The 20521-nt window shown below is 43.4% G+C and overlaps 1 protein-coding gene across 1 annotated transcript in view; it reads left to right on the forward strand.

Annotated features, from left to right (window-relative positions):
* The window catches only part of SETD7 (SET domain containing 7, histone lysine methyltransferase), a 45833-nt gene that overhangs the window by 14876 nt on the left and 10436 nt on the right, over nucleotides 1–20521 (forward strand). Inside the window, exons 3-6 of the mRNA XM_082728147.1 lie at nucleotides 5789–5990; nucleotides 10482–10671; nucleotides 14232–14313; nucleotides 17050–17167. Coding sequence (XP_082584273.1) covers nucleotides 5789–5990; nucleotides 10482–10671; nucleotides 14232–14313; nucleotides 17050–17167 — 592 coding nt within the window. The remainder of the gene's footprint in view (nucleotides 1–5788; nucleotides 5991–10481; nucleotides 10672–14231; nucleotides 14314–17049; nucleotides 17168–20521) is intronic.

Genomic DNA, 20521 nt, shown 5'->3' on the forward strand with positions numbered 1-20521 from the left:
CTCTCTTAACAACTTTGGAGTACGTGATACAGTATTGTTAATTATAGTCATCATGCTGTACATTAGATCCCCAGAACTTAATCATCTTCTAGTCTGAAGTTTATCTCCTTTGATGAGTGCCTCCCCTTTGTCCCCAGCCCCCAGCCCCTGGCCACAACTGTTCTGCTCTGTTTCTATATGAGTTAGGCTTTTTTAGATCCCACACGTAAGTCAGGACATACAGTATTTGTCTTTGTCTGACTTATTTCTCTTAGCACAATGCCCTCAAGATCAAGGATGGATTTTTATTATTATTTCTCACTATTACCGTTACTATTATTTGTCAATAACAATAGCTGGCAGAGTTTTCTTAAAATTATTCGTTTATTTATTTTTAGGCGTGGGGAGAGAAGGTGGGAGAGGCGGAGGGTGAGGGAGAGAGAGAATCCCAAGCAGACTCCCCGTTGAGCACAGAGTCAGACGAGGGGCTCAATCTCACAACCCTGCGATCACGACCTGAGCCAAAATCAAGAGTCCAGTGCTTAACTGACTGAGCCACCCAGGTGCCCCTTAGGATTTATTTTTAGAGAGCAAAGCTCAGTTTCACTAATTGCTCTTCAGAAATGTTACTGTCATCTTGAGCCTTTATAAAAATCAGATCCTGCAGACTCACAGATCTTCTACTAAAGGATAAAAAAAACTTTCAAGATAGACAACACACTCTATCACAGGGAAGGCGTGGTAGGGCTCCATTCAGCTTGCTTATCACACCTGGTAAGTAGTTGACGTTTCTCTCAAAGAGAGCGGGAGCAGATGGTTTGGGTTTGTGGGGGATGTTCTTTATCTTTACTTACTGTTCAATATTTTAAGAGCTAATGTATAATATAATACTGTATGTCAATTATATCTCAGTTTTTTTTTAAAGGTAATATATATTGTCACAAAATAATTGTTCAATGTTTTAATACTAAGAGTCACAATTTAATCTGGTTCGAAGTGGGAATTTAAAGTAGAATTATGATTCATTTAAAATTTCCCTCTTGATTCTTATTTTACAACAGCTGATGACAGGAAGGGAACAGAGTTTATTCCTCACAAGAACAGAGTTTATGCCTCACAAGGTGGAAAGCCTGGTCCCCAGAATACCAAGGAAAGGCCAAAGCTGTCACATCTCCTAAGAGCACTTTTGTGTATTCAGATATTAAAGAGAATTTTAAAAAGAAAATTTAATAGTATTTGAGTAAAATGCAGATGTGTTAGCCTAGATAAATAATTATAAAATTTCCCTTCTTTTTAAGCTAGATTTCCTAATTTAATTTCAGGAGCTTTGATAAAACAGGTAACAATGGTCTGTGTGTATATGTACAGAAAGAAATTTAATTAAAGTTGATGTTTTAATTTTCTCCACATTTTCTGGTTACTTGCTTCGATGCTGGTGCCAGAAAAATCTAACAGTCGAAAGACCATTTTTGAAGTTTCTTAACATACTAAAGAATCTGCCAAGATGTTGAAAGAGACTTCAGGAAATAACAGTCAAGAACACTATATATAATATGATCCCATTTTCATTAAAACAGAAACAACAAAGGTGGGAAAGTGCATGATATGTAAATGAGGACAAAGCCTTCAGTGGCATACGGCAAACTGAGCAAGGGGAGTGGGAATTCCTACTTTCTACGTCTTTGTGGTACTTGCTTTGGTTTGGTTTGGTTTACAATGAATACATGTTACTTTTTTCACTTCAGCATTTATTTCATCCTTCTGCCCTGGAATGGGTCACTCATAAATTATTCCAGACAGAGGACACTTTCTTGCCTGTTTGTTGGTTTGTTTTTGTTTGTTTGTTGGTTTTTTTTTTTTTTTCAGTAGATTTAAAGCAGTTTTGGTCAATGTCTTTGACTACTCCAATATCTCATAACTATTTCCCTGATGCTGTTTAAAGCCCAGTTTCTCAGGAGAAATCTCATTAGCATACCCATGAGTGTGCATGCTTAATAAGAATAGCTATTACTGGGACGCCTGGGTGGCTCAGTTGGTCGGACAGCTGCCTTCGGCTCAGGTCATGATCCCGGAGTCCTCGGATCGAGTCCCGCATAGGGCTCCCAGCTCCACGGGGAGTCTGCTTCTCTCTCTGACCTTCTCCTCGCTCATGTTCTCTCTCACTGTCTCTCTCTCAAATAAATAAATAAAATCTTAAAAAAAAAAAAATTAAAAAAAAAAAAAAAGAATAGCTATTACTTCTTTGGGCAATCACTACGTCCCAGATCATCTCCTAAGTCCTTAATATATATTAACCCTGTTAGTAGCTGCAGTTTACAAATGAAGAAAGGAAGTAGGGAGAGTTCAAGAGACTTCCTGACGAGCAGAAAGAGTACTCCCTGCCCTTGAGTAACATTGTCATGTTCCCTCTCAGTCCTCTCTTCTCAAAGCAAAATGAGCCCGGTTTGCGTTTCCATTCTTTCATTTAGGAAGTACCGCTTGAAGATAGGCTGTGTGCCCGTGTCCGGGAGGGATGTGTGGATGGGTAGTGACTAATTTGTTCCTGCAAAGGGCTTACAATCGAGTTAGAGAAGTGGGGCACGAAGGTGACCACCAGTCAACACCTGGGAAGTTCTGCGATGGTTCACGATGAGGCTCCAGTGAGAAGTGAGGCCTGGGCGAGGTGCTCCGGGTGGACTCTGGGGGAAGCAGGGTTCCACAGGGAGGGTGGGCAGGCTCCGGGTAAGCCAGGATGAGCAGACTTCCTCCAAAACGCAACTGTCCATCCAATTTCAGCAAGAAGGATGAGGAAGCCATTTGTCTGTAGTTTCCTCTCTGATAGTCTCTGATATTAACAATTTAGTGGCCACAAAACAGTGCCATTGTCTCAGCATATTTCTTTTTTGAATAGAAAAATGCCAGAGGCTTGAGAATAGTCACTATTACCCCCAAGGTTATTTTTGTTTTGAATGAAAAAAAAAAAAGAGAGAGAATGTGACCCGTGGCTGATTTCCTGACTGTGTCCTCAGGGATTTAAAACGTTTGGTTACCTGTGTTTTAAAGGCAGAAGCAAGGGTACCGTGGTATGTGAGGTAAGATATAGACAGGTGTGTGTGCTTGGGGCCAGTGAATAAACTTATGTGAGCAGGGACTCTAGAACGAGAGTCAGCGAACTTTTCCGATATGGGGTGAGTTGTTAAACACTGTCCGCTTTTTGGACCATCTACAGTGCCTGGTGCAACTCTGCTATTGTGCCTTTGCAGGAGGAAAGCAGCCTCGGAGGACGCGGGGAAGGAACATGCATGACTATAAACTGCATTTACAGAAACACGCAGTAGGCCATGCTTTGCCAACCTCCCCTGGAAGAAAAAGTTGGAATGGCAGGACCCTTGACCCCAGACCCAGAAGCTTTTATTTTGTTTCCTCCGTGACAGAGGATGTCAGAGCCTCATCATTTTTCTGGCCCTGGAGGCCCCAGTTCATGAGATCACGTGCTCCTGTGATCAGATTTCATCCAAGCTATCCTACAGACCCGCTAAGAGAGCTGAGCTGTTTGCTCAAGCTGTGCTGAAAAACATTGCAATCAGTTTTGCTCTCCAGTGCCTTAAGAGTTTACATTTGTGCGTCTTTGTCATTTGGGCTCAGAGGGAAATAGCTGTGATTCTTAGTGTTATGAGACTAGCAAGGATGGGCTCCTGTATAAGGGAGGATAGGACAAGCTACTTAGGGGGAAAGATGTGCAAGTCCATATTACTGTTAAGTGATTTCCAAGACCTGTGCTTTGTGGATTTGACCATGACCTGAGAAACATTGGCAGACTAGTATGTCAGGGGAGAATTCTGCTCAAACACTCGCAGGCATGTTCTAAATGCTCCTGAGAACTTAGCCAATAGGGTTGCTAGGCTGAGCAAATAAGAATCCAGGACAGTCGCTTAAAATGGCCTTTCAGATAAGCAACAAAAAATATTTTAGGATAAGTGTTCTGCTCAATCTTAGGGACCTATTTATAATAAAAAATGATCTGTTGTTTATCAGAAATTCCAACCTATCTGAGCCTCTTATATTTTATCTGGCCAACCTAAATGGGAAGATAGGTGAATAAGTAATTTTTTGCACTCTTATATCATTATGTGAGTTGATGAGCTATCCTTCCCCAAGGTTGTTACATATACATATACAGAGAGAGAGAGGAAGAGGCCATGGCAGGGGGAGCCTAATGGCCATATATATATATATATATATATATATATATATACATTTTTTTTTTTTTTTGCCATGGGGGGAGTCTAATGGCCATAGGGGGAGTCGGATCTCATTAATTCCAGCTGATATAGAATTTTGATTATTTATGCAAGGGCTATGCTAAAGTGCCCTCTCTTCTCTTCTTGAATTTACTCAGCCTATTTATCATTGGTAGTACAAACAAAACTGCAACAATGATTTCTCTCCTTGGGAGACCACCCATAGTGTAATTACAGTGTGATCAGAGGCTACGGTCATTTAGCTTGTGCTTTTCATTTAACGATCATAGATCATCTCATTCGGTAAGCAAGACCAGCCACAGCCAGGTGCAGCCACCTCAGTCCCTGTGGCCCCTTGGCATGCCGTCTATTCGCATGACACAGTTTATGCCAGCCAGCTTCTGCTGTCGTGTTCCTCGTGCTCTCTAGAACCTCCCACAATGCTTGCTACTTACAAGGCACCCTATATATGTTTGTTAGTTGAATTAATGGGTGAGTGCTATCTGCAGATGTTAAAATAAACCATCTTACATGTTAAACATCTTACATGTTGAATTAACATCTTACATGTTAAACTTAAAATAAATAAATAAATAAAATATAAAATAAAATAAATACATTTAAAATAAAATAAACATCTTACATGTTAAATTTAAAAAATTATTTGAGCTGCTCTTTCCCTTATTGCAAGTGTCAGTACAGAGAAGAAATTTTTGGTCAAGTTAGTTTCATGGTATAATGGCCTTTGAGAAGCTAATCCTGAAAACATATTGAAATGCCGAAAATGTTCTTTAGGAGGAGTGAGACAGAGAGGTTCTTATAAATTCACCATGAGCCACACCCTTGTGAGTTTCTTCTATTGTGGAAGGAGGGGTCTCAACACCATGAGGTTGCTAATGATATTAACAAGGTTCAGCTTGATCTTGCCTCCATTTGCCCTGATCTTGTACACACACACATACACACACACACGTGTGCACATGCCTACACTGAAGTAAATCCCCATACATCATCCAAATAAATGAAAGGGATTCTTTTGACTGGATACCAATTATGGTTGTCACACGTAAGTAATACATTAATGACTTCAATAAATATGTAGATATTTACATTCTAAACCACGACTGTATTATTAAAAACCACTGTATACAGGCCATCTGAAAGAGCCTGAGAACCCAGTGATGTCTGGACCACTCTTGAGGGAATTTAAACATGGGTGTTTTATTTATGAAAAGGGTACTGCCGCCATTCCTCTTGCCCGGTATTGGTCTGCATCTTAGCCTTGAAAACATATTCAGATGAGGCTTGGTCTCTCAGTTTCCACCTGTGGCTTTGTTCTTCTCTATTTCTGCTAGCAGAGAAAAAACATGAATGGGAACTGCGAAGTTAAGAATGAAATCCCCCCGTCCCTAATCCCACCCACATCTCTGGAGTATTTTTCCTCGAGATGTGGGGAATTCAGGAGGTGCACTGAATACGGGTCAGCAGCAAAACAGAGCTGGGCATGCAGTTCCTTGCATGTGATCCTTTCTTTTAAGAGAGTAGAGTCATGGTCTGACTGTTCCCTTTTGTTCTCCCTTCTCTCACAGCACCCTGGAGGGGTATTATGTGGACGATGCCCTGCAGGGCCAGGGAGTGTACACTTATGAGGACGGGGGCGTGCTGCAGGGCACATATGTAGACGGAGAGCTGAATGGGCCCGCCCAGGAGTATGACACGGATGGGAGATTGATCTTCAAGGGGCAGTACAAGGATAACATTCGGCATGGAGTCTGCTGGATATACTACCCAGTAAGCCTGGTGACTGTTCATTTTGCTGGAATGTAACATGGGTTAAACCGATGCTTGGGCTCCTGGCAATAAAGAGTAAAATGTATCCTCTGTGTTAGAAAACGTGAAGCTGTGAGACTGGAGAGAGGCAGGAGCTGAAGCCCCCAGCTGCTGCCAAGGTGTGCCCCTCCCTGTTACTCGCTGTCCTCTTAGACTGTGGATCCTCACAGCCACTATTCATTCCTCCTCGGTGTTATTCTGGAAAGGAATGAATACTCATGATTCAAATAAATTGGAACTAAATGGCTTTATTGTTCCACTAATAAAGATAAAAAAATATATGCTTTTTAGAAATATTCTTTTTGGGGAGCGCCTGGGTGGCTCAGTCAGTTAGTGTCTGCCTTCAGCTCAGGTCATGATCCCAGGGTCCTGCGATCGAGTCCCACATGGGGCTCTCTGCTCAGCGGGGAGTCTGCTTCTCCCTCTCCCCCTGCCTGCCACTCACCCTGCTTATGCTCTTTCTAAAAATAAATTAAAAATAAATAAATAAAATATTTAAAAATATGTATATATAAAAATATTCTTTTGGTATATAGAAAGAGATGGTGGAATAGTTCATTGTTGCTATTAATTTTATTCTGGTTCTCATGCAGGAGACCTGGCCCAGCAATTTCCCATCTTCGGGGATGTGCTGCACTATTATTACTTGCTCTTACAACCCTACTCCCGACTTTATAAGTGATTTTTGGCTTATGTTGCTTAAATTAGAGTGATTAAAATTAACTTGCCTTTGAGTATTTGATAACATTTTCCAATACTTTTGGAGTTTACTAAAGCAAAACGATGTGGCACAACCCATGGGGTTGGGAATTAATGTTCTAATTGTTTGCATCTCAAATAGCCCATCTGTTATTAGTGAATTTTCAAAAAATGTGCTAGGAAATAGACCTTAGAAAATATTTTGTCTACTGTTTTATTTTGTCCACGGCATCTCGCTGATTTGAGTCAGTAGAGCATGCAACTCTTGATCTTGGGGTTATCAGTTCAAGCCCTGTGTGGGATATAGAGCTTACTTAAATAATAATAATAATAATAGTAATATTTTATTTTCTCCAGAGCTTCAGTCAAAATACAAAAGCATTTTTCTTACTCTGAACCCTATCTTCTTATGCTTAAAAAAAGTTAATAAAAATAAATGATCTATTACATGTGTAATAGGAAAATCAGCCCCAGCTAAATCTCCTTACGCATTATTGTTCTTTAAAAACAGGTTCTACTCTAGGGGGGCTCCTGGGTGACTCAGTGGGTTAAAGCCTCTGCCTTCAGCTCAGGTCATGATCTCAGGTTCCTGGGATGGAGCCCTGCATTGGGCTCTCTGCAAGGCAGGGAGCCTGCTTCCTCCTCACTCTCTGCCTACTTGTGATCTCTGTCTGTCAAATAAATAAATAAATAAAATCTAAGAAAAAAAAACAAAAAACAGGTTATACTCTAGGGAACAGGGCTTAAGGAAAGAAGACTGTAAAACATGTTTAAAATAATGCCCAAAGCAATGACATATCTTCTTGGTAGGCTCTGCAGTAGATCCAAAGTCCTTTCAGTTACTGCCTCTAAGGCAGGAAGAAGGACCTGGTGGTGGTACTTACCAGCTTAGGAAGACCGAAACTTTTGTTGCCTTGTGAGGAGGCCAGGGGAGCATTTGCTGCCTGGCACCGGGGATCTGCTGACATGACAGTGAATCCTGAAGTCAGAGAATGTGGAACCCTCTGTGGGAGCCTGGATAGAGGAAAGAGGCAAAATGGGGATTACCAGAGCCTCCTCCCACCTGCCATCTTACTTACAACGATGATCAATTAAAGTCTCTCGAAGAGATCAAAGATGCACCAAGATGAATGGATCCATTCTACTCAATGTAGTTGCATCTTGACGCCTAAATGGTGCGCCTACATTTTAGCCTTTGGTGTTAATGATTATCTTATTAAAGGCCAAAAGGAGACTCTGCCTTAGGGAAGAAGCACTAGGGAGTTAGGAGCATCCAAAATTAACTTGGAATAACACTTGCTTTATATATGGTATCTGTTGGCAGTGAGGGAGCTAATCACCCCCCCTTTTCTCCCTGGATTCAGATTCAACCGAGACATCTGCGTCTCTCGGTGTCAGAGATCAAGGTGGGTTTATTCTAATGGCAGTGGCAGATTGGAGATGGGGTATGGACCTGAAGTCAAAACGGGCTTCTCTGCTTTACCCCCGTGAACTAAACAGTTGGACCAGCAGCAGATAGTGCTCTAGAAAGTTGCAGGTCTCCCCGGGGGGAGTAGGGCCTGCCTGAGGGAGCTTCCCCAGGGAGAGGACAGGACGGGAGAGGGGGACAGGTGCAGCCTGCAGGCACCGGCAGCTGCCAGGACAGCATGAATGAAAAGGTAGCAGGACCTCTGGGAGCAGCTGGCTTTATCCTGCTAACCCCCACCCAATAAAGAGATGGGTGTCACTGGGTGTCAGACCCTGCCTGTTCACTAATCAAATGAATGATTCCTTCTCCCGTGAAGAGGAGCCACTGAGCAGAGTGGCTCGACGCTCCCCGACACAGCAAACAAGGACGTTTTTGTGATCTGGAGTCAGAGCAGGCAGGGAAAATCATGATTGGCCCTGCAGTATTTATAAGCTTACTCTCAGGACAGCTTATGTCCTTCAAATTTTCACCTTGGAACAGCGATGTCGCTTGGGTGGCTCAGTCAGTTAAGTGTCTGCCCTCGGCTCAGGTCGTGATCCCAGGGTCACGATCAGGCGCCACATCTGCTCAGCAGAGAACCTGCTTCTCCCTCTGCCTGAAGCTCCCACTGCTTGTGCTCTCTCTATCTCTGTCTCTCTCAAAAAAAATGAATAATCTGTTTTTAAAACGTATACCTTCTTTTGAAAATAAAAGAAGAATCTCTGCTTTATCATACTAGACAAATACATTCACCACCTCCCTGACCAGAAGTTTAAAGTACTTAAGGAAAAAAAAAAAGTGAGAGCCTAGAAAGACAGAATTCTGCACTAATAAGGAGTGACAGTGGCTTATGTTAGTTATGGCGTGTTAGGAGCACAAGTGTGCTAACACCCTTCAGCTCAGTAATCACCACTGAAAGCCTGAAGGCAGATCTTACAGAAAGTATCATCCCATTTATGCTGGCTTATTAAGAATTAACTCTGGGAAGAGAGCAATTAGATAGCTCTAATGCACTTTCTATGCGTTAAAAATGCTGCCAAATGTTTTTCTTTCTATGAAAGTGCTGTGGTTCATTTTAAAATTCATGACCCTTTTTCTTCAAAGAGCAATTAGACTGTGGTGAGCTGTAGAAATCATGGACCTGGTGTTATTTATTCCTGCCCTCTCTCAGTAAGCAGCATTTGAGATCACTCAGAAGCCATCCTACACCACTGACTTTGAGTAGCTGTTTCTAGAAATTTGAGTTGGAGAAATAACCAAGCTTTTAGAAGATGTCGTGGCATTACTGTTGTTATATTGAACCCACATAGGTCTCAGATTTTCAGTTATACCATAAAGACCTCTGCATGGGGAGGAAAAAAGGAAATTCGCTTGGACCCTAGATTCAATAATTTTTTGATAGTGTATTAGCTTATTTATTAGATTATTGAACTGGTAATCCCAGTTCAGTTAAAAGCATTTATGGGTCGCCTACTGTGTCCCTAGCACTTACCAGGATGCACAGTTATATCAGAGCCTGTGCCCTAAAGTATTTAATGACTCTTAGGAATGCAAGCAAGCGACAGTTAAGCAGAAAATACAACTGGCTTCTCTCCTGGAAGGAGACAGAAGGGGGCAGTAAAGAAAGGAAAGTGGGAAGAAAGAGGTGATGGGGGAGGGAATCAAATTTAGTTGATTTTTTTTCCCTTTTCCTTGTAATACCATAGAAAGTGACAGTGTAGGATTCTCAAAACAGCAGTGACCACAGTCCTTTTGTTTATCTCCTAGGACATGCAGACAACACTCTTTACTCACATTCACTAAATTAACTCTTAGATACATTTGAACTAAAGATTTTCCTAATGGACCTAAAATCCAAAAATTCCACATGGAGAAATGAGATGGTATGAACAGCAGGTAAAACCATCTTGCTCTAGCTCCTCATGATGTTGGGTGTGGTTTAACACATAGTTACACCTCCTTTAATATTTTGTAACTAATATTACAAGTACAGTGCACTTGCTTCTTAGATAATGAACCAAAATAGAGTGTTGATAACTTGTCAGGATTAAAAAGTGGGGCTCGGTCTCTGACTCCCTAAATCGGGCTTCTGTGCTTCTGTGTGTGTAACTTCTAGCAGTTTATTTGTATAGGGCTAGCTGGGGAGGTATGCATCATGTTTTTCTCACTCACTTTGAGCTTTGAGCTCTTCAACTGTCATGTGAGCACTATCAATGATGGCAGTACGCAAGAAAAATTCCTTGAAGTCATGTCCTGTGGATAAATACTACATATAATGTTTTCTGGCTTTTGGTTTCTCCTGTCAGGATGGAGGCAGCCTTGTGGGAGAAGTAAATGAAGACGGGGAGATGACTGGAGAGAAGATAGCCTATGTGTACCCTGATGAGAGGACAGCCCTTTATGGAAAATTCATTGATGGAGAGATGATAGAGGGAAAACTGGCTACCCTTATGTCCACTGAAGAAGGAAGACCTCACTTTGAGCTGGTGCCAGGAAGTAAGTCGGATCTGCTTCAGATGAGTTGCTCTAATTCCAAAGCAGGTTGTTAGGGCATATTTGAGAGAAATGAATTTCTTTGTCTAGACCACTTGATTCATGTATTAATCAGCCTTGCTGCATAACAGACATGTCAATACCTCACATACAGGTCGGCTGGCAAGCTGAACTATAGCTGGTCTAGACTGGGCTGGGCTGGGCTGGACATGGCTGGACTTGAGGCTTCTTATCTTATTATGCCTTATACGTCTTAATTTTGGGGCCCAGTCTGAAGGGACTTTGGTGACCTGGGTCAAGATTTTCCCAGGTGGGTCCCAGGAAGCCAGTGTATGAGTAGACACCTGTGCTGCTTCTGAAAGCTTAGCTTGGAATGGACACCATGTCACGTTCACCTACGTTTCACTGCATAAAACAGATCACACAGCCAAGCCAAATAACAATGAGATGGGGAAATAGATGCCATGCGTTTCAGTAGCAGGTGCTAAAAAGTCAGGATAAAGGCATAGCTGTATAATTCTGAGATAGGGAAGAAGCAAAGAGATGATAGAAATTTGGTGAATTTCAAAAGGTTAGATCTTAGAAAAAATTGAAATACAGCTTAATGATATTAAAGAATCAAATTAGGTAAATCTCTGGGTTGTTACAAATTGTAAAACTGATTCAGCCTGAGCTCTGATTGGGAAAGATAAATCCATGTTGGTATCCCCTGCCTCCTTCAGAGCCCAGTATCTCCACGGGGCACATGATGGATACATGAGTGAGTCCGGTGGAATCCATATTAGAACAAAATCCTATTTCCTTTTAGAAATACAGTATGGTATACTAAGCATTTTTTTTCTAAGTATAAAATTATTTACTGTAGAAAGTCTGGGAGAAAAAAAAAAAACAAGGAGAAAAACCAGGATTTTGTATTTTGGGTAGCATAACAAACAAAATCTGTTTAAATTGGTCTGATTCCTTGAAAGCAAGATAAGCCTGTGTGTCTAATCCTAAATTAGGTTATACAGAGAAAAGAAGGAGAGAAGAGAATAAATCTATGCATTAATCATTCTAAATAATATTTAGCTCTTTGATCCAAAGGAGAATCTCCAGAGGAGAATGTCCAAAAATAGGAAATCTAGCATTTACACTTAGGTCCAACTTGGTTGTTTTAAATGTCTCGGGTTTTGTTTTTTTGAAGTTAAAATTGAGGCAGCCTAAATGCAGTGAGGGATTTTGGATTGGATCCTGGAACGGAAAGAAGGCATTAGTGGAAAAACTGGTGAAATCTGAAAAAAGTCTGAAGCTTAGTTAATAGTAACATAGCTATGTTGGTTTCTTAATTTGGACAAACATACCATGTAACTTAAGGAGTTATCATTACAAGAAACTGTGAGGAATATTGGGGTGCCCTGTACTATCTTTTCAACTTCTCTATAAGTTTAAAAGCCTTCCAAAATGAAAAGATTTTTTTTTTTTCAAGTGAAACAGTAATCTTCGCACTTCAGATTCTACTCTCTGTGCTCTTCACATGAGTTCTGAACGGAGACAGTGCTACCGTGTTTAGAAGTGAGGGGCTCTGGGCCAGGGGAGGGTCCCAATGGGTGATGCCCATTTTAAAACTTCAGAAGTGGTAGCGTGTTTTAGCAGTAAAAGCCGTGAACTTGAGAGTCACCTGGTTTGGGTTTCAGTGTTAACATTTACCATAGTAAGGTCTTGGGCAAGTTATGTATCCCTTTGGAATCTGTTTCTTCATTATAAAACACAGCTATTGGCACCAAGTATACAACAGCATAAGAGAAGTTATTGTTCTCTTTGCATTCCTCTTGGTGTGAGTAAGCGACAGATTTTGGGAAGTGAGGATGATAATCTCAGAGAGTTATTTTCCTGAGAACTGGTCATGGTGGGCTCACACTGGGTTTTCTTCTTGCCTCATCTCTTCACCTTCTCCACAAAGGAACTCCTTTTTCTGGTAATTCCTGTGCCATCCTAAGGCTTGGCTTGCCCCTTAGAATTAATGCCGGTCAAGGGAATGAATGGATTCTGGTCAAAGGACGTGGTGTAAATTACAGAGGAGAGGAGGAAACATAAAAGGTATGCTCCATTGGCCCGGAGCATTGGCCAGTGGCAGAAAAACAGGAAGGGACAGGGTGTGTTGGAAAAGACAGCATCAGCCCCTTGAAAGCAGCCGGGGATGCTTTTCCCGTTTGCCTCTGCCCCATCCCTAACGTGGGGCTTTCCGTATAGCTGGCACATGGGACCTTTGTGATGACAGCTTTAGTTTAAGGAAGGAAAGGGGGAGTTCAGAGATTTTCTTCACAGTAGAACAAGTATTTCACAGAAAAGTTTCATTTAAAAATGTGGGTTGTTTCTTTTGTCAGCTGACTTCCTTTAATGGATTATGCGTTGGTCCGTTACCAGTTGGCCCCCAATGCATTTCTCGGCCTTCTGCTGCCCTGCTTTTATGGTGGGGGGCTTCTGCCCCTTGCAGGCCACATTTCCTAGGCTCTTATGCGTTGGCTTCTGTCTGGGGTTGGCCACAAGGAGGCACTGGCCAGGGGCACAGAGAGGGAAGGCATCAGGGAAAAGCTGTCTCTGTGTCCAGCAGGGTCTCCAAGCAGGGGCCTGTCTCCTGATTCCATCTGCCACCGGGAAGGTTCCCGGGATTAGAGCACGGATATCTTCATTGTGCTCTGGGAAGATTCTCGGAGGCTAATCCTTTGCAGAGAACCAGTGTTAATTCTAGAACAGTTGTGTGCCTTAGTTTCTGGAATAAATTACTGACTGGCTTCTGAACTACCTTTATAGAAATAAGAAGACTTTGTTTTTGCCTTATCAAAAGCAGTTCTGTTCTTAATTCTGGGGAGGCAAATGTTTATTTTTAGTGAAGGGGACAATTGCCAGGGCTGGGTGGTTGGAATCTACAGAAGGGTGTCTAGTAGGAAGAAAACCAAAGAAAACTCTAAAACCATCATCCAACCCGATCTGACCAGAGAGATCTCAAAATTTCATGACAAAGCAGGTTCTTGATTAAAATTTTTTAATTGTGGGGTACCTGGGTGGCTCAGTGGGTTGGGTCTCTGCCTTCAGCTTGGGTCATGATCTCAGGGTCCTGGGATCGAGCCCCACATTGGGCGCTCTGCCTGGTAGGGGGCCTGCTTCTCCCTTCTCTCTGCCTGCCTCTCTGTCTATTTGTGATCTCTCTCTCTCTGTCAAATAAATATATAAAAAATTAAAAAAAAATTTTAATTTTTAATATGGGAAGCCACACTTCCCATATTTGAGGCTTTGTGTGTCTGTCCAGCTCAGTCAGCAGAGCATGTAGCCCTTAAGCACTTTGTAAACCATGTGAAGAAAGAAAATTTAAAGGCCAAAAATGGGATTTTAAGAGATAAGTCTGAGGGCTGTTCACTAAGACCTAAAAATAAACTCAAATGCAAATCTCAAGACCATGCGTTTATATTGAAGAGTTTATCCTAGTCGATGTAACTTGAATAACAGTTTTCGTTATTTAACTCCTGCTTTGAAAGCTCTTCCCTAACTTGGTCATCTCTAGATTGAGATTTTCACTTGCTTTTCAGGTTCAGTGTACCACTTTGACAAATCGACGTCATCCTGCATTTCGACCCGTGCTCTTCTTCCAGATCCATATGAATCAGAGAGGTAACTTTTTTCCTTGTGGTTTGAAAGGCATTGTTTACAGGAAGTTAAATAACCCTCGTGGTGGGAACCAACCCTCCTTTGTAGCCCTCTGAGCAGAAGAAAATATTCATAGAGTCCAAGGAAGAGTGTTTTTATGCTTGTATGGAATCCTGTGAGAGAGTTTCTCCACCCAGAAAGCACGGAACGGCCGTGGGTCAGTCCCAGAGGAAACATCTACGTCTAGAGAGCCCTCTAAGCCTGATGTCCCCTTTCTTGAGGCCCTGGTACAGTTGATGCTGCAGCCACATGCTGGCCTCTAGGGGAGCATTTCAGACTCCTTAAACCTCTGACCTGGGCAGGAACCAGAATGCCTCCTTTGCTCAGCCCAGCCACAGGGGATCTCGAACGCTAGACAATTTCTTGATTTACGAAGGGAGAACAGCAGTGAAGGAAAGACTATAAGAAACCTAACAGGCTTCCAGCTTACAAATGACGGGCTTCTGATTCCATAAGCTCACTCCCCAAGTGTCAAGTCCCGCTCCATTCTGTCTTCTCTAAACTCCTGCTGGCCGTTGTGGGTGTGGCTTTCCCTAGTACTCAGCCCAAGATTCTTACCCCCAGCAACTGGCCTGTTCATGAGGAAGAGAGCCCTCAGCAGATAGTTAGTTCTCTCTTTGCCTCGCTCTTCGTAAGCATGGCTCACAAAGCGTGACTTCCATTCACTTCCTGTCCTGTTCCCATCTGAAAAATGGGCCTCTTCCCTGGTCGAACTGACAGGGCTCACACCACAATGTCACAATGAATGAATGGCCTCTTTCTTGATACAGAGCCCTGGTCTGTTTACAAAGGGAAAGGTTTGGTCTCTTGTTAGCCCTAAAACGCAGTAGCACAACCATCCTGTGTGTCGGTCCTTTTTGTTACTGTCGTCGTGATGAAGATATATAAGGATGCCCTCAAAACTCACAGTGGTTTATGAATGCGCACATTTTATTTTACACTCCTGGTTCTGTAGGTTAGCCGAGCTTCAGCTCCTTCCGACTGGGCTCGACTTGACTCCTCTTGGCTCAGCTCAACAAGGCTAGACTCCAGATTTCAAGTTGGGTTCAGGTCTATTTCACACGTCTGTGTTCCAAGACTCCAGCTAAAGGAGCAACAGCCCCCCCTGGGGCATTTTCTGCCCTTGGAGATGAATAGAAACTCAAGGAAGCTGGCAGAAATTCACGATGTGTCTTACCACCCGAGTCCTGGCATGTAGTCCTCCTGCCCATGTTCAAGTAGCAAAGTAGATCCTACGACTAAGGCCAGAGGGATCCAGGCAGGGGTACATTGTCTCCCCACTCCAAAGGAGCACCACAAGGTCTAGCAGCAAAGTACCGGGACTTATAATTCTACCATAGGGAAGGAGGAAAGAGTCCGAAACAATAATGCAGTCCCCTGTAGTCCGCAGGAGAAGCAGACAATCCATGTAACACAAATTAGGGATGACTAGTTCCACCAAAGTGATTACAGCCCAGCGCCCAGAGAACTGATGTAGCTGTTGACGAGGCACACACGTACTCTCCTATTAAATGTGGTTCAGTAGTCATGAGCGCTGTCTTCCTGTGAATCCAGGGATTTGCAGACTCCTTCTGTACAGAGCCACACTTCCCATATTTGAGGCTTTGTGGGTCTCTGTTGCAACTGCTCAGCTCTGCTTCTGTCTCCCCAAAGCAGCAATAGACAACATTAACTAAATAGGGGTGGCTGTGTTCCATGAAACTTCATTTACAAAAAGGCGCAGCTGCCAGATGTGGGTCTGGGGCTGTAGTTGCTAGACCCGTGATAAACTCTTCTGTTGGAAAGTGCTTATTGGATATGTTTTATTAACTTTCGTGTGAAAGATTTGTCTTGGGGCTAAGTTGAAACAGTCTTTCCCTCCTGTTTGGCATTGGCAAACTTGGGTACAGCTTTAATTACTTTGGAAATGGTTTACTTATCCAGAAAGATGGTAAAAATACTCAGTCCCTAAAAATGTAAGTTAAAAAAAAAAACCTTATATCAAGCACTTTCTGAATACAGTGAGACCTTGAACAACACAGAGGTTGGGGCACCAACCCCTTCCCCTCCCCTGTGCAGTTGAAAATGCACGTGTAACTTTGGAGTCCCCAAAAACTTAGCTACTAAGAGCCTACTGTTGACTGGAAGGCTTGCCGATATCATAAACAGTTGAGTTGCACGTATTTTGTATGTGTACATGTTACACACCGTGAAGTCAGAGAGACAAAAGAAAATGTTATTAAGAAAATCACAAGGGGGGAGGTGTGTCTGTCCAGCTCAGTCAGCAGAGCATGTAGCCCTTAATCTTGGGGTTGTGAGTTGGAACCCTATGTGGTGGAGAGATTACTTAAAAATAAAACTTAAAAAAAAAAAAAAAAGAAAAGTCATGAGGAAGCGAGACAAGACACTTTCAGTACTGTAAGTAATCCGCATGTAAGTGGCCTGCAGCTCACACCCATGTTTTTCAAGGGCCAGCTGTGTAGAATAATACCCATATGGGAGAGAGGATTTTAAACACACTCTTAAAGATACAGGAGTACGAGTTCTTCAGTTTCCAGTGCCAAATACTGTGGTTTAACGTCTCATGCTCTCTCCCTCCCTTCCTCACTGGATTTCTGTGAACCGATGCTTCAGATTCATTAGAGGTACTGATATTTTGGTGGTTGATATAGTGACATATCAAATGAAAAGGACAGTGATTTGGCCCTTTTTTCTATTTAGGGTTTATGTTGCTGAATCGCTCATTTCTAGTGCTGGAGAAGGACTGTTTTCAAAGGTAGCGGTGGGACCTAACACTGTTATGTCTTTTTATAATGGAGTCCGGATTACACACCAAGAGGTGAGTGGGGTCAAAGTGGAGAATCAACTTGATTGGTTACAGGGCTTGGTTTCAAACACCCTTAATTTTCCTGTTAGCCCCTTTTAGTATTTGCGAGAAGTATGAAGGAATACACAGTCTTTTTTTGTAAAATTGATGAGATACTGTCTACAGCAGTTGTCTTTGCTAGAGCAAAAATAGCACACACTGGGGTGCCTGGGTGGCTCAGTTGGTTGAGCACCTGCCTTCAGCTCAGGTCATGATCCCAGGGTCCCACGCTCGAGACCCACGTCAGGCTTCCTGCCAGAGGGCCAGGGGGAGTCTGCTTCTCCCTCTCCCTCTGCCTGCTGCTCCCCCTGCGTACTCTCTCGCTCTGTCTCTCTCGCAGTCTGCCTCTCTCTCAAATAAATAAATAAAATCTTTTTTTTTTTTTTTTAAACACCATACACTGGGTGGCTTGTAAACAACAGAAATTTATTTCTCACAGTTCTGGAGGCTGGACATCAAGATCAGTGTGTCTGCAGATGTGGTGTCTGGTCAGAAATCACTTCCTGGTTCATGAATGGCTCTCTTCTCACTGCAGCCTCATACGGCAGGAGGGACACGGGAACTCTCTGGGGTCTCTTTTAAATTTCACAGCTATTTTCTAGAAAGTGGGATGGCGCCCATCAAGAAGACAGCAATTGCTTTGTACTGTACTACACCCAGGGTCTGAAAAATTGAGATCCAGTTGGATTCTATCAGTAATTAATTTATGATCTTGCACAGAGGGCTTTATAAGAAGGACCCCTACTTCTGTATTTGCAAAAGTCATACAGTAACCTGTATCCAGGCAGGAAAGATTCTATTGCCCAAAAAGCCGAAAATAAAAAGTTAAAGAATAATCACCTCTTGCTTTTTTTTTTTTTTAAGATTTTATTTATTTGACAGACAGAGACCACAAGTAGGCAGAGAGGCAGAGAGGGGGAAGCATGTTTCCCGCTGAGCAAAGAGCCCGATGCAGGGCTCGATCCTAGGACCCTGAGATCATGACCTGAGCCGAAGGCAGAGGCTTAACCCACTGAGCCACCAAGGCGCCCCTCACCTCTTGCTTTTAAAATACAATCTTTGATGTATTTTCCAGAATTCTGAGATGTTTTTGTTTTTGCTTCTTCGCGTCACAATAAACTGCCTTACATATCCACTCAAGGGAAAAAAGTCGACTGCTTGAGACAGCTTGTAGTCTCTTTCTGGTCCCACTTGCATTAAACAAATGGGATGTGGACTTATTGCTCATATCCCTCATTCATGTACTTCCCCTTTTCACTTACTGCTGTGGAATACTACAAGGGAAATGCTGTGAAATAATCAAGTTTTTGCCCATTCACAGCCATCATACAAAGATGGCGAGGCCCTCAAACTGAGCCATGGTCTGGCACACAGTACAGTACCCCCTGGTGATGGCCAGACCTCTGTGTCTGCAGCGCTGCTGGTCCAGGAAGCGGGGTGAGCTCTTTGTCCGAGGTCACAAGTACAGTAACCAGCAGAGTGCAAGCGGGCTGGCAAATAGCAGAATCTGTCTCCTGGCGAGACTCACTATGCTGTGCCATGGACACGAATGGGGCCCCCTCCTTGCCTTCCAAGAAATTTAGATCCTGTCAGGGAGGGGCGCTGGGGTAGTGCAGTCAGCTAGACTCTTGGTTTCAGCTCGGGGTCATCAGGGTCATGGGACACAGCCCTGCGTCAGGCTCCATGCTCAGTGGGGAGTCTGCTGGAGATTCTCCCTCCCTCGCCCTCTGCTCTTCCTCCCTTTCGCTCCAAAGTAATAAACAAATCTTTAGATTCTGTTGGGGAGATAAGAAAAATAACTAATGGCAACATAAGGTAGATGGTACCGGGGTATCTGGGTGGCTCAGTGGGCTAAGCCTCTGCCTTTGGCTCAGGTCATGATCTCAGGGTTCTGGGATCAAGCCCTGCATCAGGCTCTCTGCTCTGCAGGGAGCCTGCTTCCCTCTCACTCTCTGCCTGCTTCTCTGCCTACTTGTGATCACTGTCAAATAAATAAAATCTAAAAAAAAAAAAAAAAAAAAGTAGATGGTACCAAGTACCATATATCAGTACCATATGACAGGGCTGGAATATTAAGATCTGTGAAGATTTTTTTCACTTTCATCACTGCTGTATCCCCTACACCTAAAATAGTGCCTGACATATGAAAGGCAATCAGTAAGTATTTATTGAATGAAAATCAGATACAAATAACAGCGTAATTGTAATTTAGGGTCAAGAGAGGCAGTACACTTCTGAGAGTCAACAGGTCTGTATAAAAATGTGATCCTAGGGGCTCCTGGTGGCTCAGTCAGTTAAACCTCCGACTCTTGGTTTCAGCTCAGGTCATGATCTCAGGGTTGTAGGATTGAGCCCCACATGGGGCTCCCTGTTCAGCAGGGGTCTGCTTGTCCCTCTCCCTCTGCTGCTCCGCGCGTGCACTCTAATATTTAAAATGTTTAACATAATCCTATTTGCTCCAAAAAAAAAACCCTGCTGTGCTGACATCAGCAGATGCTGGGGTATGGGTTGGAGTGGGGCAGTGGTTTGAAGAAGGGAATCTGTTGGTGCCTGCAGAGAGTGAGTGCTATTGTAGATGAGAGCACACACTGGGACTGGGGGACACTGTCCCCATGGTTCCCCCACTTGTCACAAAGGTGAGGGACTCTGCTTGAAGCACAGTTTTGCATTCCTCATGGTTCCGGTTCCAAATGATGTTCTTCCTTGCTTCTTTTGCCTCGTCTTCTTCACGGTAGGACTTCCAGGGACCTGGGGATTGGTCAGAGCCCAGATCCCACCACAGGAGGCAGTCACACACAGCAGGCTTCCCTGACACAGGGCCGGGCTTGGACAGGGAGGTGAGAGAGGGGAGGCTCTCCAGCCTGAGATGGTCCAGCAGCTTGTGGCCCAGGGGCCACTGTCTGGAGCAGGAGGGGAGGCAAAGGACTCCCAGGAAAGAGCAGGCTGGAGAGGGTGCTGACATGTCTAGGTGACGTAGGCTGAGGAGTCTCTGGGCCTCAGAGCTCTAAAGGACGAGACAGTCTGGGGCTTTGTGGCGCTGGGCTGGGTCTAATCTGCTAGCAGACATGGGGTCACGTGTCCCAGCAAGAGTCCCCACAAAGTGGCTAAAACTCCACTTTGTTTGGGCTATTGAAGAAACAACTGGATGTGTAAAAACTTGAGTTTGGTGCTGGAGGGCTTTAGAGGTAACAGGTCGTAGCCTGCAGTGAGGGCTTTAGAGGTAACAGGTCGTAGCCTGCAGTGAAGAAAAAAACCACTTAGGGACATCTGGTTATATTTTTGCATGTCTTTGTCAGGGACTTTTTAGGTCCTTTTTTTCACCTAAGA

This window comes from Mustela nivalis (assembly GCF_964662115.1).
Source record: "Mustela nivalis genome assembly, chromosome: 4".
In the NCBI taxonomy this organism is placed as follows: Eukaryota; Metazoa; Chordata; class Mammalia; order Carnivora; family Mustelidae; genus Mustela; species Mustela nivalis.